The sequence below is a fragment of the Lipotes vexillifer genome, unplaced genomic scaffold (genome assembly GCF_000442215.2).
Source record: "Lipotes vexillifer unplaced genomic scaffold, Lipotes_vexillifer_v1.1 scaffold639, whole genome shotgun sequence".
Lineage (NCBI taxonomy): Eukaryota > Metazoa > Chordata > Mammalia > Artiodactyla > Lipotidae > Lipotes > Lipotes vexillifer.
In genome coordinates this window covers 1,484,339-1,503,587 of record NW_006786377.1, presented here as the reverse complement: position 1 = coordinate 1,503,587, position 19,249 = coordinate 1,484,339, and the positions used below count along the sequence as shown (strand labels likewise).

Here is a 19,249-nt window from a genome sequence, read left to right as displayed (position 1 = left end):
GAACCCGTGTCCCCTGCATCGGCAGGCGGACTCTCAACCACAGCGCCACCAGGGAAGCCCTCAGACCTGATTCTTTAGGTGCAGTCATTATGACCCAGAGAGGTGCATGCATGCGCTCACACACACACGCACGCACATGCACACGGCACACCTGCTAAAGCCACCCTGTATTCTTCAGCTCCTTAAAGCTCAGGCATACCTTGTGGCGGGCCAGTTGCTGGGTAACCGTCTCTAGACTGCTTGTCTCCATGAGGTCGGGTGCCACTAACCTTCCTGACATCTGCAGCAGCCACTTTTCCACTTCTTGGAGCTCACCATTGTAATCTTCGTGGTCTCTGACTTTCACCTCGAGACGGCAAACATGGTCCTGTGAAGCCAGGTGTCCGTTAGAAGTGACTTTCAAGCCAAAAATCTACTCAAAACTTTCATAATTTTAAAAGCCCAGGAAAACTCATAGGGTAGGTAGAGTTACACACATCAGAAACTTACTAGGGACGGAAAAAAAAAACAGATACAACACGACCCACGAAGTCATTTCGCCATTTAAAATGCCCATCTGAATAAAAGGAAAAATACTGACCCATACCACGCCTTAAAATTTTCTGACAGATAAAAAGGAGTCAGGACCCCCTTTGTGGCAAATACACACATTTGTATTGAATTTCTGATCACTCCTTACTTTGCCTGCACTGCAGAGGTTCTGGTAATCACTCTGAAGTTGATCTATTTTGTCCTTTAAAGTAACATCCTGCACCAGCTCCAGGAGGGCTTCCCCTTTTTCTCTCACTGATTTTACTGATGGTTCATGGGACAACACCGTTTGTTGAAGTGACTTGAATTACAAAGAAAAAACAACAAGAGCCAGCTCATCTATGTGATCAAGGCGAATATATACATATACGTTGGCATGTATAAGTTTATCTACTTCAAATAAAGATCTGACATATACTTTAAAAATTAATGAGTATAAAGCAATAAAGAGAGAATGCCTTTAGAATGGCTAATACAGTCTTTTTTTCTAATGCCTTTAGAATGCCTTTGTATGGCTAATACAGTTTTTCAATACAGAGTAAAAGTAAGACATCAAATAGCCCTTCACGTGCGCAGAGAGAAGTAAGGAAAAGAATTACATTCGGCTCAGTTTAACGTGGTTCATATCGCTGGCTTCTAGCTCATTCCTGTCGGCAGAGAAGTAAACCTTAATTCTCTACGAAGGGAGCGAGGCGCTATCTTTTGATTTTGACTCGTGAAATCAATAGCAGCTTGAGCTGGATGTGGAGTCTGGGAGACAAATTCCAGTTGCAACGCTGCTATGATGGCCTAAAAGTGCTATTTAAATCTATCAAGAACTCAGAGGGAACTAAAAAAGAAGCAGCAGTGTGATTCTTATGTAACACCTTCAAAGACACACTGTCAGGCTAGGCAGAAGAACCAAGGACAGGAATAGACATACTGGCTGGAGTAGGAAAAAGCTGCTGACAGGAAACGCTTTGAGGCAAGCCACCACACTGTAATTCTTAAAGAATACCGCTAAATAATTTGGGTCAAATTTAGAAAACAGACTATTCCATGTGTAAGCTTCAATAACTGTTTCACAGATTTGAGCATGTGAAATATTTATATCTACAGCATGTATAGTGATATCCACATCACCATTTATTCTTTCAAAAATTAATTTCTAAGATGTTTAACTACAGTTGGTTAACTAGAATTTATTTTCGTAGAAATATGATGTCTCATTTTGAATTTACCACAGGTCAGTTTATAGGCCTTCTGTACCAAAAGATGAAGGAAAGACTCTACATGAAAGATAAAATCTGTAGGTGTGAGATCCTAATGCCAAGAAGGTTTTTCTGGAGGATACACATACCTGGATCACACTGTCAGAATAGATCTCCATTTACTGATACAACCTTTGAATATCAGACAAATACAATTCCTGAATGGAAAAATAAGTCTGATGTAGTGTTTCCAGCCAAATAAATCTATACCACTCCCCACCAGCAGAATAGGCACATTAAGGACTTTTTCTAGCACTCACTAAGGGTGACACAAACCAGGAATCACGTCCCACCAGTTCAGTCCTACATGATGTTCTCGTGCATCTGTCAGTTAGTAACAACACACTACCTTGTATTTAGATAGTTGAGCTTTTTTCTCATATAATTCCATTTTGGGTTCTTCAGGAATGTGTAGGATTTCTCGGTATTCTGCTATCCACTGAGTTAGTGCTTTGTATTTATCTGAGAATTCCTTTGTTAAATGAAGGCCTTTTTCCAGAGTCATGTGCTCCTTCCGGACAGTGCCGGTCAGTTCCTTCAACTGTTCCACGTGGTCATGGATCTCTTTTCTTAACGTCTCTGCCTCACCATCTTCCAAGTATGTAAGAGCTCTCTCTCCTTTCTCTCGGGCTGATTTGAGCAAACTCTGGCCTTTATCCATGTCTTTTAGCAAACCCTGAGAAAGAATGGGAAGCAAATACAAACAAACAAATGAATAAACAAACAAATAAATGCAAATAACTTCGCATTATTTCTTTCAAGGAACAGCCTTTCAAGTCCCATTCTTGAGTCCACTGATTTCTCCTTAAAATATGTTTTTTGAAGTTTACAACCAGATTTGGTCTGCCAGCAATCAGGAATCTTCTTTACTTCAAAATAGGTCTTTTAAAGTCTTGATCAGCATATCATTTCCAAATCAGAGACTTAAGGAAGAACTTGATGTTTCTCTTGTCCTTAACAGTGCTCCTATAGATCTGAGTTAAAACTCTATTAATGCACAGTGCCATGAATTTGAGATAATTTTTTTCTTTTAATATTTAGTGCCAAACTGGAACTTAGTTAAGAATTTCGTGCGTAGCCATGTGAAAGACATTGAAATGACTTCACAACACAAATAAATGAAAGCCAGTCTTTGGCTTAAGAGATTATAACTTGGAATTTAGAGTGAAATGATGAGCCACGGATCACCAATCATACTGGGCGGGGATGAACACACTCCCAATTCTACGTGGGAGACAGGAACAGCTCGTGAAGGAAGAAGAGCTGGGAGACAAACCTGATATTTGCATGCCTACCTCCAATGTCTTCATTTTCTTCCCCATCATCACTTTATCTACTTTATCAATTTTGGCAGCCACATTCTTGAAATTTTTGTGAGTAGAGCTGTACCAATCCGAATAGGAACTTAAAGATAATTCTGATTCCTCCAAACTCTGGGTCTCTTCCTCCAGGAATTTTATTTGTTCCTTCGAAAGAAGAAACACAATTGAACAGTGATTAAAGACCTGTGCCAGTGCCTTTCTTGATAAACACGTATTATCTTCACTGGAAGTTAGCGAAAGGAAGAACATCTGGCTTGTGAAGTTTGCTGGCCTATGATGAGCAGGGGTGGCCCACTCACCAGCACCTGAAGGAGAAGGGCTTGGTATCTGGACGTCAGCTGGGTGGCCTGGCAGCCCATCTGGCTGCTCACGTGGCTCTCATCCAGGATCTCCTGTGCTCTGGCTCCCACTTCCTCAACTTCGTCTCTGTACGCAGTGATTTCTTCATGCCACTTCTGAAATGACACAATATTGAGGGAAAGGTTCAACCTTACAGATTCTTGAGTAAGACAAATAAATATATCTTCTTACTGGAAAACAAGTTCAGTGCATTGTTAGAATATACTTATTCTGTGATATAATTTTGAAACTACTTCACATAAAACCTTCATGAAAATGTAATTCCAGTAGCATGATAAAAACTGTATGTACACTTAATGAGTTTGAGTGCTTTTCTGTCTATATTACATATATTTTTATATCTTTTGTTGTACTTAGATAAATTTTAAAATAGATGAATAAGGAAAAGAAGTTCCAGAGGCCTAAGGATTATTTTGATCATGTGCACTGACGCTACATAAAAATTAGAATAAAATTAATTTTCAAGTATTATGTCAATGTAGTACATTAGAGCAACTTCAAATCAGAGCCATAAACAAATTACTGCAACACTAGCATTCACGTATCTTTACCAAGCAAGGTAATAAAGCTTGGGAAGAAAATCTAAAATATTTCATTAAACTAGACTGCCTTAGGATTCTAATAAATAACTGCTGATAGAAGAATCCTCCATTATAATGTACATCAAATTTCTTTGCAAGTAGAAAGAGATTTTGCAAAAGCTAAACCTTGGACCAAAAGTTACGAAATATTTTAAGGAAACAAATTATGCAAGGCAACTGCTACTTTGACAAAGATGAGGAATTTACATTAGCTGTACCTTCATCTGATGTAATTGTATCTCCTTGGCTGCCCGGTTAGACTGACGTCCACTTCTGAGACTCACTTTGTCCTCCATCGCTTTTAGCCACTCGTCTACTTGCTGAAACTTTTGTTCCATCAGTCTCAATTTGTTGACTACATTATTGAACTGAGTTCGGGTCTCGGACAGCCTCTGCTGGTAAGCCTGCCAGTCCTGCCGGAGAGACTCTAATGCCCGGTCCTCCATCTGGGGGATGCCCGATGGTATCACTTCCTCTCTGGTGTGCAGCACTGAATGCAACAGGGCCTGCCCCTCTGCGCAGTGCACCTGGAGCTCCTGTAGGGGAAAGGTATGGCTGCCACACCTCACTCATATTTTACACCCGTGTAGGTGATCATGTCTCACCCAAGCCAACTGTGCCCTTCACGTTGGCTTCAAGAAAACTTCACGTTAGGAAAGAATGCTTTGATTCCGACTTACACAAAAAAATATGTACCGAAAACTGCATACTGTCTCCCAAGTCAGGAGAAACATTCTGAAATATTTCCAATTAAATTAATCAGAATGCACACATATACACACAAATACACATAGCGAGAGAAATATTTTTCTCAGTCATCTTAGAAGCAATGTCTGAAATTTGGTTTTTCAGCCTACAGGCAAAAAACACTGTGATTAAAGGGTTATTGTTTAATATAATAACCTAGGCTTTTTTGGGCTCCTAATCTGTTTAAAGAGCCTAAGGTTTCTTGCTTTGACATTGAATGGGATCAGTGCTACACGTGTGGCTGAGAAAAGAACAATGGACCTTGTTTTTGCTCAGGAGGGATCCTTTGCCAAAGAAGTTCTAGGGAATGCGATAGCAAAGAGAAGTTGGCCCTGGAGGGTACAGGGCATACAAACCTGGAAGGCTGAATTATCACACCTGCCCATCAGGTACTCCTAGGTACAAATACATTTCCCTCCACCAAAGCATAAGTCCCAGAAATTTACCCTACAAATTTAGTATGAGCCAAGTCTTGAAGAGCATAAACTACTTTTTTTATAGAGAGAAAAACTCATATCCTTAAAGATGTTGGCAAAATGGTATTATACACTTGTGTTACTTGATCTGATCATCTAAAGTTGAAAGGGGCCAAGTCAAATCCTACCAAGAATGTTAAAAGTGCCAACATATTTAGTCAGATACAACATTATTAAAAAATCTTTAATACCAACGAAATTGCTCATATCTGACCACTTTTACCCATAGAAATAGCAATCTTATATGGTTCAGACTATTGGATACATTTGTCCTCAGCTATGATATCACTCCAAGGATGTTGTAATGTGAATGTATTATAAATAGAAAAGAAGAACAATTTATATGGTAAAATATTAATCAAAATGATGACAAACAGAAATTTTATTCCAAAATTCCTAAAATTTTTTAAAGGTAATTTTGTACAATCTCTTTCCTTAATTCAGGGTTTGGCAAACTTTTTCCATAAAGGGTTGGACAGCAAATATTTTAGGCTTTGTGGGCCACACAATCTGCTGCAAGTACTTAACTGTCTAACCCTGCCCTTGTGGTGCCAAAGCAGCCATAGACTCTACACAGATGAACAGGTGTGGCTGTGTTCCAATAAAACCTTATTTAAAATACGGGTTCTGGGCTACAGTCTACTGATCCTTGCCCTAATTAATCTCCTTTTTAAAAATTAATTAATTAACTTATTTATTTATTTATTTTTGACTGTGTTGGGTCTTCATTGCTGTGTGCTGGCTTTCTCTAGTGGCGGTGAGCAGTGGCTACTCTTCGTTGCGGTGTGTGGGCTTCTCATTGCAGTGGTTTCTCTTGTTGCGGAGCACAGGCTCTAGGCACGTGGGCTCAGTAGTTGTGGCTCGCGGGCTCTAGAGCACAGGCTCAGTAGTTGTGACGCACGGACTTAGTTGCTCCGTGGCATCTTCCCGGAACAGGGCTTGAACCCGTGACCCCTGCATTGGCAGGCGGATTCTTAACCACTGAGCCACCAAGGAAGCCCCTACTCTTCTTAATATATCACCCTTTTCCTATTTTATAGCAGTTTTCACTATTCTACAAATCAATGCGTTAGATAAATTCTTATATATATGCCACATTTCAAGTATTTATTCTGAGGGGAAAATATAGTTAAATATTTAAAAAATCTATATGTTCTAAGACTCAGATTAAACCTTCAGTAAATGCAAAATAATCTGTGAACATGCTTCACACTGCTGGCAGACCCCCAGATGACTAAGTGAGCTGTAGGACATCAGGACCCTGATGCAGTTCCGCTGTGCAGTTGGAATGTCACGTCTCCACCACCAATTTCTGCCTTAGCGCCTCCCCTCCCTTTTTAACATCTGTGGTGACTCAAAATAAGGCAGTGTCAGTAAGAATTAATACACAGTGAACTGAGAGGTTGGAGTTAGGTTTGGGTTTGGGCTACATTAATACTGACCAAAGTGAAACATTTTCTTCTGGAACAGGAGAAACATCTGCTGGTGACAAGTGACTTCTTGGTCCAGTTCCTACACAGAACTTGGAGAGCTTGGCATTTGCTGGCCAAGAATGTCTGGAGTGAAGGGCTGGGAGGGGTTACAGCCAGAAAACCAAGTCCATTCCATTAAGATAAATTACAACAGCTAAACCTAGCAGACCAGGGTATGCTACTATTAAGAATAAAATGGATGAGATCCTTAAATAAGCTAATGAAACTATGACTCTTCAACTTCTGCTGTATATTTATTTCATGAATGGACGATTATTTAAATAAGATTTTTCTCCCATCTCATTTAATCCCTCCTCAGAACAACTCTGTGGAGAAAACTGAGTCAAAGATGTTTACCTCTGCCAAAGTCACCTAGGGTCAGTTCTCACCATAAGTCAGAGTCCAAACTCCCTAATCCCAACCGTGCACTCCCGCCATTACACAACACTCCCTGAGACTCACTGAAATAGCCAGAAATGTTATATGCCAGTGATGACCATCTCAGTCCTGCTTTTCCACCTCGTGTGAGCTGTAGGTATATCTTGCCCAATCCTGAACCAATTCCAATAAGAGCTGACAGTGTTCAGTAAGTTCCAACACAGAGCTGGTGGGACATGGAGTTGTCTTGCTGGTCTTCCTCTGTTCTCTACTCTGTGTGCCTGGTTTCCCCTTCTTGGGAACCCCCTGACCCCTATCTGTCTCTCCAGGTAAGATTAAGGGGGTCTCTTTTTTTTTTTTTGCAGTACGCGGGCCTCTCACTGCTGTGGCCTCTCCCGTTGCAGAGCACAGGCTCCGGACGCGCAGGCTCAGTGGCCATGGCTCACGGGCCCAACCGCTCTGCGGCATGTGGGACACAAACCCGTGTCCCCTGCATCGGCAGGCGGACTCTCAACCATTGCGCCACCCTTGGGAAGCCCAAGGGGCTCTCTTTGATGCTCCCATAAGATCCCTAATAATAGAGTAGTTTTATTATTGTCCTTATCACATTGTTAGATAGATCATTACGACCTATCAATGGGTCCACATTTCTTTAGAATGCAAGTTCCTTGCAGGCAAGAATAAAAGTTTAATCTTCTTTACCTGCAGTAGCTAGCCAAGTACAGTGTCTGTACCACATTAGGTGTTCAGTAAATGTTGAATGAGTCAATGAATAAGTGGGTTAGGACCACTTTCCCCATGAGGTTTGCCATCTCGCCCTGAATCTCAGACTGCTTAGCTGAGCACCAGTGCTTTTTCTAGCTCCTCGAATTCCTTTTTCTAGGTCTCTGTCCCTGGGCCTGTATCCTCAGCAATGTGGGAGATTTGGGTTAAAACCAGATGGCCTAAGATGGTGCCAGCAATTTGATTTTGAGAAGTGTCTTGTGCTATTGACTCCTGCAGCTGTGTTCCACATCTAATTCAACCCTTTAGGGAGGAACAGGCAGGTGGACCAGCCAACACCATAAATGAGACCACGAGCCATTCCTGTCAGAGGCCACCTTAGCAACTCAACCAAGTCCTCAAGTTCCAGCCCTGCTCAGTCTAAACTGCCTAGCAAATGATCTCGACTAGCATACACTACTGAGGTCCCAAAACGCTATAGACCAGACCTTACTAGGGTTTCACTTAATATATATCAACTATTTATAGGATTTAAGGTCACAGTAACTTCCCACTGCTTAAAATAATGATTCCTGGGGCTTCCCTGGTGGCGCAGTGGTTGAGAGTCCGCCTGCCGACGCAGGGGACGCGGGTTCGTGCCCCGGTCCCGGAAGATCCCACATGCCGCGGAGCAGCTGGGCCTGTGAGCCACGGCCGCTGAGCCTGCGCGTCCGGAGCCTGTGCTCCACAGCGCGAGAGGCCACAACAGTGAGAGGCCCGTGTACCGCAAAAAAAAAAAAATTAAAAAATAAAAATAATAATAATAATGATTCCATATTCAGAATGAAAATTCCTTTGTTTTATGACGAAGTTGACTTTACCTGAAGACCCCGCAGCGTTGTCTCGTGAGTGTGGGCATCACCTTCAAGAACTGAATATCGGTCAAGCTTTTCTTGCTCTTGTTCCAGCCAAGTTTCAAACGCCTTCAAGTCTCTCTGATACTCTTGGTGCCGGCGAACTAGTTTTTCAAACTTGGTTACTGCTTCCTATTGTTAGCATGTAAGATGATTAAGATGGGAATACATTTCTACACGCAGTTTCAACGTACTTTAAGAACTCACTTTTGGAATTTTAGAAAAGCATGATTATTAAGTCATTAAAATATGAATGCTTCCTAGAAAAGTAAAACATTAAGATTTAGGCAAAAAATATAAAAAAATGTAATATTAGGAGTAAAAGGGGTCTTAAAGATCACTTTCTTGAATTAACTTCCTGATCTCTGAATTCCTTATGAAATGTAACATGGATATTCCAAAAAATGAATTAACTTTATTTGTCATAAAAATACATTTTTGCTAATGAAGAAAACTGAAATTCTTATATTGTGCCTTCAGTGAGGATTTGGACTCACTGTGGATTTAATTTTTCATGTACTTTGTCTAATAAAGTAAGGTGTGCTGAAAGTTCACAAAGAAATAAATAAAGCACAGTATTGTAAATATTATTGGTGATTATTTCCTGCTTTAGAAAATTGTCATCAGCAGACATAATAAAGAATTTATGAGTCTTCCTTATGAAGCTGCCCCAATTTTTCTACAATAGGTACATTTCTAGGACTTTTTAACTGAGAATTATTTTCCTTCAGTAACTTTCATATCCTAACAATAGTTGAGGGTTTTGCCAGTGGGGTATTCAAAGTATTAAAATTCATTTTGCATTTTTTTTGTTCTATCTGCTTTCACAAGGCTGTCATTGCCCCAAATAAATGAGTCTTTAAATAAGCACAGCTCCAAACACTGCATTTTCAGTGGGTTTGTGTGGAACACGGTGAGCCATACCTTGGTCCGCTCTCTGATGTCTCTGTATCGTTCTTGCAGGTCCTGGAATTCTAACTGGGTGACATAGTGCTCTGTCATGCCAGCTCCTTTGACTTCAATGGTCTCCAGCAAGCTGCTGTGGCTCAGCAGTTCTTCATTTAATAACTAGAGAACATTAAAAAAAAATAAAGGAATTGGTGCACATATAATCATATCAATGGTACTACTAAAATTAGGATATTTTATCTGCATACTTGGCAAGTGATCTCAGGTTATCTATCTGTAGACAGATAGATAGATCACTCTATCATCAATCTATATCTATATATCTATATCTATATCTATATCTATATCTATATGAGTCGGGGGGTGTATTTGATATCTGGCCCAGAACTGTCTCTGAGATTCTGATTCCAGTTGACTTGGAAACCTCAAACTTAATTTGTCCAAAAATGGGCTCTTGAGCTCTAGTCCATTCCCATCCTTCCCCAGCCACCAATAAACCTCCTTCCCCTTCAGTCTTTTTTCAAGCAGTAAATGCTACCATTCCCACCTAGCTGGTCAATTCAGACCACTGGAGTCACCCTTTCTCCCTCCATCCATGATGAAATCCTGTTAGTTCTATCTCTTCACTGTATCCTGACATGTGTTCTCCTGTCTCCTGCAAATCCCCAGCCCCTGCTGCTATCACCTTTTACTTGGACTTTTGCAATATCCTGCTAGGCAGATTCCCTGCCCCCAGTTCCTGCCCAGTCCCTTTGTCCACACTCCACACAGCAGCTTGAGTGATAAAAGATTGTAAGATTCTAAAGGGAATCATGTCACTCCCCAGCTTAAAACATTGATTATCTTCCCAAGGCCGTCAGGATCAAGTAGAAAATCCACAGGCTAGCACCCTCATGGCAATGCAGGATCTGGTCCCTGGCCCCTCTGCCAGATCACCTGGCAACAGCCATCCATTTATTCTCGGCTCCAGCAACACCCAGCCTTTCTTCTAGCTCCCTTTTATCTGAGCCAGGTTCTCTCCCTCCTCAGGGACGTGCTGATTATTCCATCTGAAATGCTCTTTTCACACCTCCTCCCCAGACTGACTTCTCTGCACTAAATTCCTTAGGGCATCATTTCCGGCTACCATTTCAGAGACGCCTTTCCAGTCTCTCCTCCCCCTCCCCCGACTCCAAGCAGTCCATAATTGCCCTGTCCCAGTGACTCTCTCTCTCATAACATGCAGTTTTTTCTTCAGGGCACTTATCACCAGTTATAATTATTTGTTTACTCATGCATTCACGGATGAGTATAGGTGTCCCCTGCAGAATACAACCTTTGTCTGTTTTATTAACCTGGAATCGAGCACAATGCCTGCATTTATTGAATAGATGAAAAATTAATAAAGCAATAGATCATTATAACAATACGATGGGTAGATAATTATGAGTAGATTAATTTTCAGATGCAAACACTCATGCAAACCCAGAAATGTTAAGTGATTTGGCATAGGTCACGTAAGGCCATTTAGTTATTCAAATAACTTTTACTCAGCATTTGCTCTGTGTCAGACAGAGAGCCAAATGCATAGGATAAAAAGAAAATTAAGCATCTTTATCCACTGAGGGAGAGAGGTACGTAAGCATATATTCTATAAAACTGATAAAGAGATATGAACAACAGAAAACAGAAGAACTAATTAAGCCTCGGGTGGTGGTGGTATCACAGAAAAGATAGCTTCTGAACTGACTCAGAAAGGTAAGTAGAAGGTTGCCAGGTGCCGGGGCACAGCTAAAGTATTCTGTGAAAAAGGGAAGAGATTCTGCAAAGGCATGGAATCGTTTAATTCCATTTAATGTGGCACATTCAGGAAATAGTGAGAAATACAGTAAGGCTGGCACAAGGGTGGAAGGAGGGTGGGAGAGTAAGCAAAATGAGGCTGGCAAAGAGATTATTAAAATTCTTACAAACTAGAGGAGGGAGATTGGTATGATACTGTAAACAGTGGGAAGCAACGGAACTCTCAGGCAAGAAAGAGAGACATTCACCTTTATATGAAGATAACGGGAGATGGAGACAAGAGACGAGGTGAGCTGTTGCAATTTAGGAAAAGGATAGATTAGAGTCAGGAGACATTTCTGAATTGGAATCAGCAAGACCTACTGCCTAATTCAAAGCGGGGGTAAGAAAGCAGGAGGTGGGGAAACAAGGTTCCCAGTTTCGGGTATTCAGTGTGGGGTGACACAAAAGAACTGACACTGGGAATATAGGAGTGTGAAGGATTTGGGGTAGGAGATAATAAGTACTGTTTAGGACACAGTAAGTTTTAGGTAGAACAGGCCATCCAATGAATATGCCCTGGATGAATAAATCCAAGGTTTCCAAAATGTTATGTGTGAATGCTAATATCAGCAAAAAAGAGGTTTAAGAACATACCTCCAGTACCTACCTATCTATCTATCTACCATCAATCTATCCATCTATTAATCTTTACATGTAGTACTGTACTGATATAAGCATTATGAAAAATATACAAAAGTAGAAATATAAAAGGATGTGATAGAAAAGAAAGTACTTTTACTTCCGAATGATGAGCAGGCTGAAGATATGAAAAGCTACTACAAGTTGCCAAATTTTAAATATAACATAAAACATGCGTCTATGAGGTTTTCCTGGAAGAGGACGTTTTCACTCACTAACAAAACAGCCACAAACAAAAGTTTGGGTTGAGAAGCCGTTAGAAATTATAGTAAACCCCTCAAATAGAGTTTGCCTATGTGGACAGCCCTAGGATTCAGGTGAGCACATTTCTGTACAACTATGGCAATTCTGAAGCATCTGTCAGAAAACAAATGGAATCTGAAATCCAGGTCCCACCTTGACTTTGCCGAGAGCGGCTGTTTTCTCCCGCACTTCTGCATACTGCCTTTCGGATTCGTTTAGGCTGGCCTCCACGCTGTCCATCCAGCTGGAAAACTGTCGAACATCGTCCTGATAACTTGTCCACTTAGAAAGAGCTCCTTCAAGTTGACTGAAAGGTAATTGAAAGGACAGTAATCTACACTGAGAAGCCATGTACATTCAACCTGTCTGATCTCTATCACTGTGTTGGTTCTGTCTACGCCCCCAGCAGGAAGCCCACAGATCAGGACGGGGCAGGCTTGAGAGGGGCTGAATGGCTGTGGCTTATCAAATCCGAGTCTGGGTCCCTGGCAAGCACAGCCTTGAGAAGCAAGGGTCAGTGAAGTCCAGGCCAGCGGGTGGAGAACAGGGACTGGATATAAAACCTGGAGTCAGTAACCAGGTCACACGAGACACTGGGAGAGGCCTGAAGACAAAACCAGGAGAGATGCCCTGAGCGAGGCTTTTCGGAGCCAAGACTCAGGGCAGAAAGAGAAGCAATATTTAACTCCATCAAGTTGAGTAGGACATCCAGAGGAGAGAAAAAAAAGTAATAAAAGAAGGAAGGAAGAACCGAACAAGAACAAGCATAGTCACTATCTTGCATGAGATTTAAAAATCAGAAAATCACAAATGATATAGGCTAACACTTCCTGAATTGGTCTAATTATTAAAACCTGATGATTTCTCTTACTGATAAATTAAGCACTTCCTTCTCTCAATACCGATGTTACACGTTTAACTCCGTTAATCATTTGTGTTTAATTTTACTAAGAGGCTTGAACCCTTCTGTAGCAGACACTCTGCGCTCCACCCTCCGACCAGACCCCTGCACTACGCTGCCAACCGGTCCTCCAGAGGCCAGCTCCTTGCCCTCTTGGCCCGAGGGCATCCTTTGGTCCCTGGTGCCCTCTCAGCTTGAGGGCACTGTAGGCAAGAAATGCCAGGGATTGTCGTCCCCTGGAGGCAATCCTCGACTGCCTGCCTGACTCGGCAGTTTATAAATGTTCCAGCTCCCCTGCTCTCCATGGGTAATTCCCAGACACGCTCTATCTACACTGGCTCCCAGCAACGCCTGCCAGGAGTAAGCTCCAGCTGCCCATGTTACTGGCTGCCCTCCCTTTCTCACGTGTTGTTCCCACTATGTACTGGTGTTTTCTGGGGCTACTTCCCAAGTAAACTGACTGGTTTTAACTAATATATCTTCACATGATTAAACATGTATTTATCTTTTGACTTTTTAAGCAGTGAACATCAACACTAAGAAACATGTAGTTATATGAAAACACAGACATAGGACTGCAGCTCAACCTAAATGAAAGATCGCACCTACCAGTTTCTTTTGTTCCAAGAAGAAAAGAGAAAAGAAAGGAAGGAGGGAGGGAAGCAGGAAGGAAGAAAGGGAGGCAAAAATAACGGAGCAGGGCAATAGAGAGAGAGAAAGAGATTGGGGCCCGGGGGCGGAGAGAGAGAGAAAGCGAGAACCCTGGGACAGTCTGTTACTGAGCTACCCTGTAGATCTTTTAGCAATGACTTCACAGCAGCCCTTCAGCTTCACTAACCTTTTACAACGAATCGCTGCAGACGAAAGGGACGCCCACATATCCTTCACACTCTGCAGCTGCTGCTGAATGGCGGGAAGGCCTTCCGGAGAGGTATTCTGAAGGACAGATTCCCCTCTGGTCACTATCATTTTCATCTGGATCTCTTTTTCCTGCTTCACTGATAATAGAGCCTGTAAAAGCACATACAGGAGTCCTTTGTCACTTGCTTATTTAACATTTTTCTAGCTTTAAATATTTCAGAGTCCCTGTGGATAGATGATCTGCAGTCGGGTTGAGCCCCAGTTCTCTCAGGCTTACCAGGTGGAGGACGGGAGAGTCACTTGCTGGTGGTGCCAGTAACCAGTCACCTGAGTGACCTTGGCCTTTCAGGTCATTATTATCCTCTGAATAATCCCTAATTTCCACTGAAGTTTCATTTTACTGTTTTTTAATAAGAGAAAAATAGATGACAATAGGATTCCTGAATCCTCAAAGGTCACTGGATGAAGAGCTCTGTAAAGGTTAAGGTCTCTCATACAACAAACTGAAAGAAATAGCTTAATTCATATTATATATTAATTTATATATTTCAAGTTCTTCACAAGCACTCTTCTATTTCTGTATAAGAAGGATCTTTGAATTCAAAATTATAAAACTGGTGTTTATCACCTAAAAGGTAAAGTTTCATCTCTCTCTCTCATCTGGACCTTGCCAATCCCTACAGATTCAGCTTCAGCCAGTCATGGCCATCGTCTTTTGCTGCAGCAGGAAAGAACTGCTAGTAACGTCTCACATACCATGCTGTTGGCTTTCTTCAGCTTTTGCTCTTTTGGTCCCACTCTGAAATCTCCGCTGAGGTATCAGGCTTTCTGAGAAACCTGCCTCAACTCTCCACCCGATGCCCCTTGCCCAGCTCCGCTCCTCTGTGTGTCCATAGCACCGTAATTATTATTACTGTCTTCCGTGTTTCAGCCTCCAGCCTCAGACAATGAAATCCTTGAGGGCAATGACCATATTTTATTCATTTTTGAATCTTGGTATCAAGGCACAATGCCAGTCTCCCAGAAGACACCCAGTGTACAAATGACAGGTGAATGAATGCAGAATGATTGCTTTATCACAAACGTAAACTAACACAGAACTAATATCTTGTGATGGGGGAAGGGCGGACTAACTGATACAGGCAGGCAAGTGAGTTGAACAAGATGGGAAAGGTTTTGCCCGATAAAATGTTTCAACCAAGTATTTCTCAGAATAAATGTGCCTGTGATGTAATTTGAAACTAGCCTCTTAACTGGCTATATCAAGCAAGTAACCATTTTGGGGTTGTTATTTTTTATTAAAAATGTTTTTATTTTTTAATTTTTATTTTTTTGGCCACACCGTGCAGCTTGCAGGACCTTATTCCCCCAACCAGGGATTGAGCCCACGCCCTCAGCAGTGAAAGCACAGAGTCCTAACCACTGGACTGCCAGGAAATTTCCTTATTTTATTTTAATTTTTGTAAAGTATTTATGACAGAGTATATCTGAGCTCAATCGATTCAGGAGTGCCCTATGCAAACAGGATCATATCCACGGAGAATTCTTGGATTTCTCATGGACAGAGTGTGACATTATCATACCAGACAGAGACTCGAGAACTTCTGAGAAAAACAAATTCTGTAAATGAGAGACATTTTGGGTAAAAGGCACACCTCAAGCTTGAGCATCCTGCTGTCCAGCACGCTCTTGTCAGAGGTCGGGTGGCAGTAAGAGTCCAGCATGTGGACCGCATCTGTCATCCAGTCGTGCAGGTCTTTAATCCCGAGGGAGAACTGATTGTGTTCTGTGACAATTCTGTCCAGTCTTGACACTTTCCCCTGGAAATGACAGAAATCGTTTTCCAGCGGTCCCTTCCACAGAAACTTCACACCCTGAAGCTACTCAGATCATAAAGCTAACCCTTTGTTCCAAATAACTGCAATCAGCAGTAGGTCCACAGGCTCACAGATACGGCGCAAGGCTGTATGAATCTATGAGATGTGAAATAGCTTTTCTAAAGAGTAAAAATATGAGAAAAATTGGGTCGAGAGGCAGAAAGATGACAATGACAATTCAGTGACCCTCGGCTTACTCGCTGCTCTTCTTTACGACAACTGGGATATAATTTCAGAAATTTCATTAATGTCTTCCTCACCCCTTGTCTGGGAAGCCCACTGAGGTAACTTCTGCTCTCACATGATCACGTTTGGCTCAACTGATAGCACATACCCACATGACCTACAAGGTAGCCAGTTCTAAAAAAACAATTATCTGAGATTCTGTAATATCCCCAAATTGGGACCGTACATGTGGTTTTAGTGATTAAAGCTTATATGCAACAGTGAAGATTTTATGAATATAATTGTCAGCTCTTAAAGCATTTGAGTATCTATTGATTTTTTGGTATCTAAATAAACAAAGGAATAGAAAGATGGCCTTAATTTATTCTAATTTCAGGTATGTGCCAGATTTTCTAAAGACAAAAAAAGTAAAAAACATTGGTGTAAACACAGACTCTTTTACTCCAGCACCTATACTATTTGGCTGTCTCAATGATGTTTTACTGGGGATGCAAACAGCAGGCCAGGAGTAAGCCCACACTAAAACAGGCAAAGCCAAGTTACAGCAGGTTTCCTACATTCTCAGATCTGAAATACAAAAGGGAAATATAGGGAACAAATGTTACAAGGCCATAAAGTTCAAGGTAGGCCGGCCCTACAAAGTTCAAGATGAGTCTGCTGAATGCTCTAAGTGAGGTCACTGTGGGATCCCATTTACAATTTTTCTAAGCTGTTAGAAAAGTGCTTTAATCAGTTATAGGAATCATTGTCAATTTTGAGCTCTGTTCTAGAATCTGAGCTGAAACTCTCCATCAACACATCTTTGACTACTATGTAATGAATATAAAGAATTGAGACAAATGGATAAAATGATCCCCCACTCACTCTATGTAGTCCACTAAGTAAATTTAAACTGCTCTGAATTCCTGTTTTTCTAAAGTAATTTAATCTGCGTATCTTTAGACACAATACTGTGAATTCTGCCTTATGTTTATGCTTTGAGTCTTCAAGATAAAAGCTCTGGGGAACAGACCTCTTCAGGATTAAAGGGAATATTCTGTGCAATCACAGAGATGGGAAGTCTCTTCGATGTTTGAAACCTCCTTTGCTCTTTTCAGACAAACATGTTGAGATGATGCAGCACAAATGTTTGGCTGGGCTTGCAAGGCTAGGGAGAGCACTTACACGCCTCAGCCCTGCCCCGGGGCCCCGGGCCCACACTCACACACAGCACATGGCAGGCGTTACCTTTGTTAAATTGCTTAGAGCTAGATACTGAGAAGACAGCTGTGACACTCGGTGCATAAAGCTCCTGCTGGCCGCATGGCCCTCCCACAGCTGCTGAGCTTTCTCTTTCAGCCTGTGGAGCTGAGGCTCGTAGCAGTTTATTTCCTCAAGGACAGACTGAAAAGCACAAGCAAGTCACTATTAAGAGGCTGGGGAAGAGCACATCGCAGACAAAGCTTCGGCCGCAAGACCGAGGAAACAAACATGGGCGAGTGATAGGTGTGCCCCGAAGGCGCGTTATTATTTCCAAGCTACACACAGTGTGGACTACAGGACCGGACAAATCACACCTCAAAGGAAAGCTGGAAAACAGGACATCTGAAATTGGGGACAGGTGCACTCTATCTCAGGACGGCAAAATCTAACTCTAGGGTGCTCGCGTGCCTCTGATCTGAATGCATGGTAGATGGGGGCTGGCCAGACGGGCTGAGGGGCTGATCACCTGCAGCTTCTGCTGTTCCCGCCTCTTGGCCGGCAGATCATACAGGCGATTGCTGCTTTCATGCACCATCTTCTCGGTTTTACTCAGCCACTCCTGCACAGGCTCAGCACTTACTTCAAAGTCCTTCATTTGGATCTTTAGATTCTATGAGGTTTTGGATAGTGTTAGGGACCAAAAAAAACCCAAAAAGCAAATGTTAATAGCAAGTCCAGAGTGTTCACTTGGCATTCAAAGCCCACCCCAACCTGACCTCCCCACCCGTCTCCCCTTCTTTTCCTGTCCCCAATGTCTGGAACTTTCTATCCTTCACCTTGGTACCAGGCTAATTTGTGAACAACCCTTTAGAGGTTTTTAAGTTCTACTTTTTAATAAATGAATGTTTCCCTCATTATCCAGCCCACCTCAGAGTTCATACACGCCCCCTTCTCAGCCTCTGTCACATTTGTTGTTTACACCAGTCACTGCATACTTTATCATGGACTGGGCTGGATTGTGAGTTTTCATCTCATGCCAGCGAGCCTGCCTACAAGTAGATTACAAACTCCATAAGGGGAGGGCTGTGTCTGACACTTCCTGGGACACATCATGGTGGTCACCTTGCAGGAATATAAATAAGTCCTCACAAGCATTTTGTTGATTCTGATTAATGGTGAAACAAGAAATAGCATATGGTTGATATGCTTATTATGTTTTTAATAAACAATTTGCTTATTGTGATTTATAAAGATACAAGAAACAAGAAATAGTATTCTGTGTTTACTACATAAGAATGCTGTCACCACTTTCATTGATAATTTGTCATTTGTATTTGATAAAGTTTTATATGGTGCCATTTCACCTTAGCCAAGGTGTTTATATCTACACTCTGTTATTTATAAAAACGCTCGACTGAAGTGAATTTGAAATTTATGTTACCATGTGAACCCACTAAAGGATTTTAAATTTAAATTTAAATCAGAGCTTTGCGTAGAATTGTCAAAGAGCAAATCCACAAAGGTTAGCTTAAAGATCTATGTGGCAAGAACTGCAGGAGCCTGGGAGAATGGCTCAAGGTTCCATATGTATCCGATCCGGTGTCTAGAATGTGGGGACAGTCATGCTGCCATAGTCCTCTCTTAGGGAGATGGTAGCTGGGAATGCTTTGGAAAATTAAAAGTGCTTCACAAATGTAAGATACCAGGATAACTCCTGGAGTATTCTACTACAATTTAAGCTTCATGAGGGCAGGAGGTCTATTCTGTTTTATTCTTTGCTGTATCTCCAGAGCTTAAAATAGTCCTTGGCAAATGGAAGACGTTCAACAAATATTTGTTGAATAATTAAATAAATTTATAAATTCAAGGTGTTTCCATTTTCCTGCCACTGGAGTCT

General features: G+C 41.7%; 1 protein-coding gene across 1 annotated transcript in view; it reads right to left on the bottom strand.

Annotated features, from left to right (window-relative positions):
- SYNE1 (spectrin repeat containing nuclear envelope protein 1) overlaps positions 1–19,249 on the bottom strand; it is a 385,453-nt gene that overhangs the window by 209,093 nt on the left and 157,111 nt on the right. Inside the window, exons 57-69 of the mRNA XM_007458743.1 lie at positions 17,879–18,022; positions 17,398–17,553; positions 15,763–15,927; positions 14,085–14,257; positions 12,499–12,652; positions 9,658–9,801; positions 8,701–8,865; positions 4,263–4,580; positions 3,403–3,558; positions 3,077–3,247; positions 2,131–2,457; positions 680–832; positions 200–367 (exon numbers count right to left, since the gene is read on the bottom strand). Of these exons, the coding sequence (XP_007458805.1) occupies positions 200–367; positions 680–832; positions 2,131–2,457; positions 3,077–3,247; positions 3,403–3,558; positions 4,263–4,580; positions 8,701–8,865; positions 9,658–9,801; positions 12,499–12,652; positions 14,085–14,257; positions 15,763–15,927; positions 17,398–17,553; positions 17,879–18,022 (2,394 nt within the window). The remainder of the gene's footprint in view (positions 1–199; positions 368–679; positions 833–2,130; positions 2,458–3,076; positions 3,248–3,402; positions 3,559–4,262; positions 4,581–8,700; positions 8,866–9,657; positions 9,802–12,498; positions 12,653–14,084; positions 14,258–15,762; positions 15,928–17,397; positions 17,554–17,878; positions 18,023–19,249) is intronic.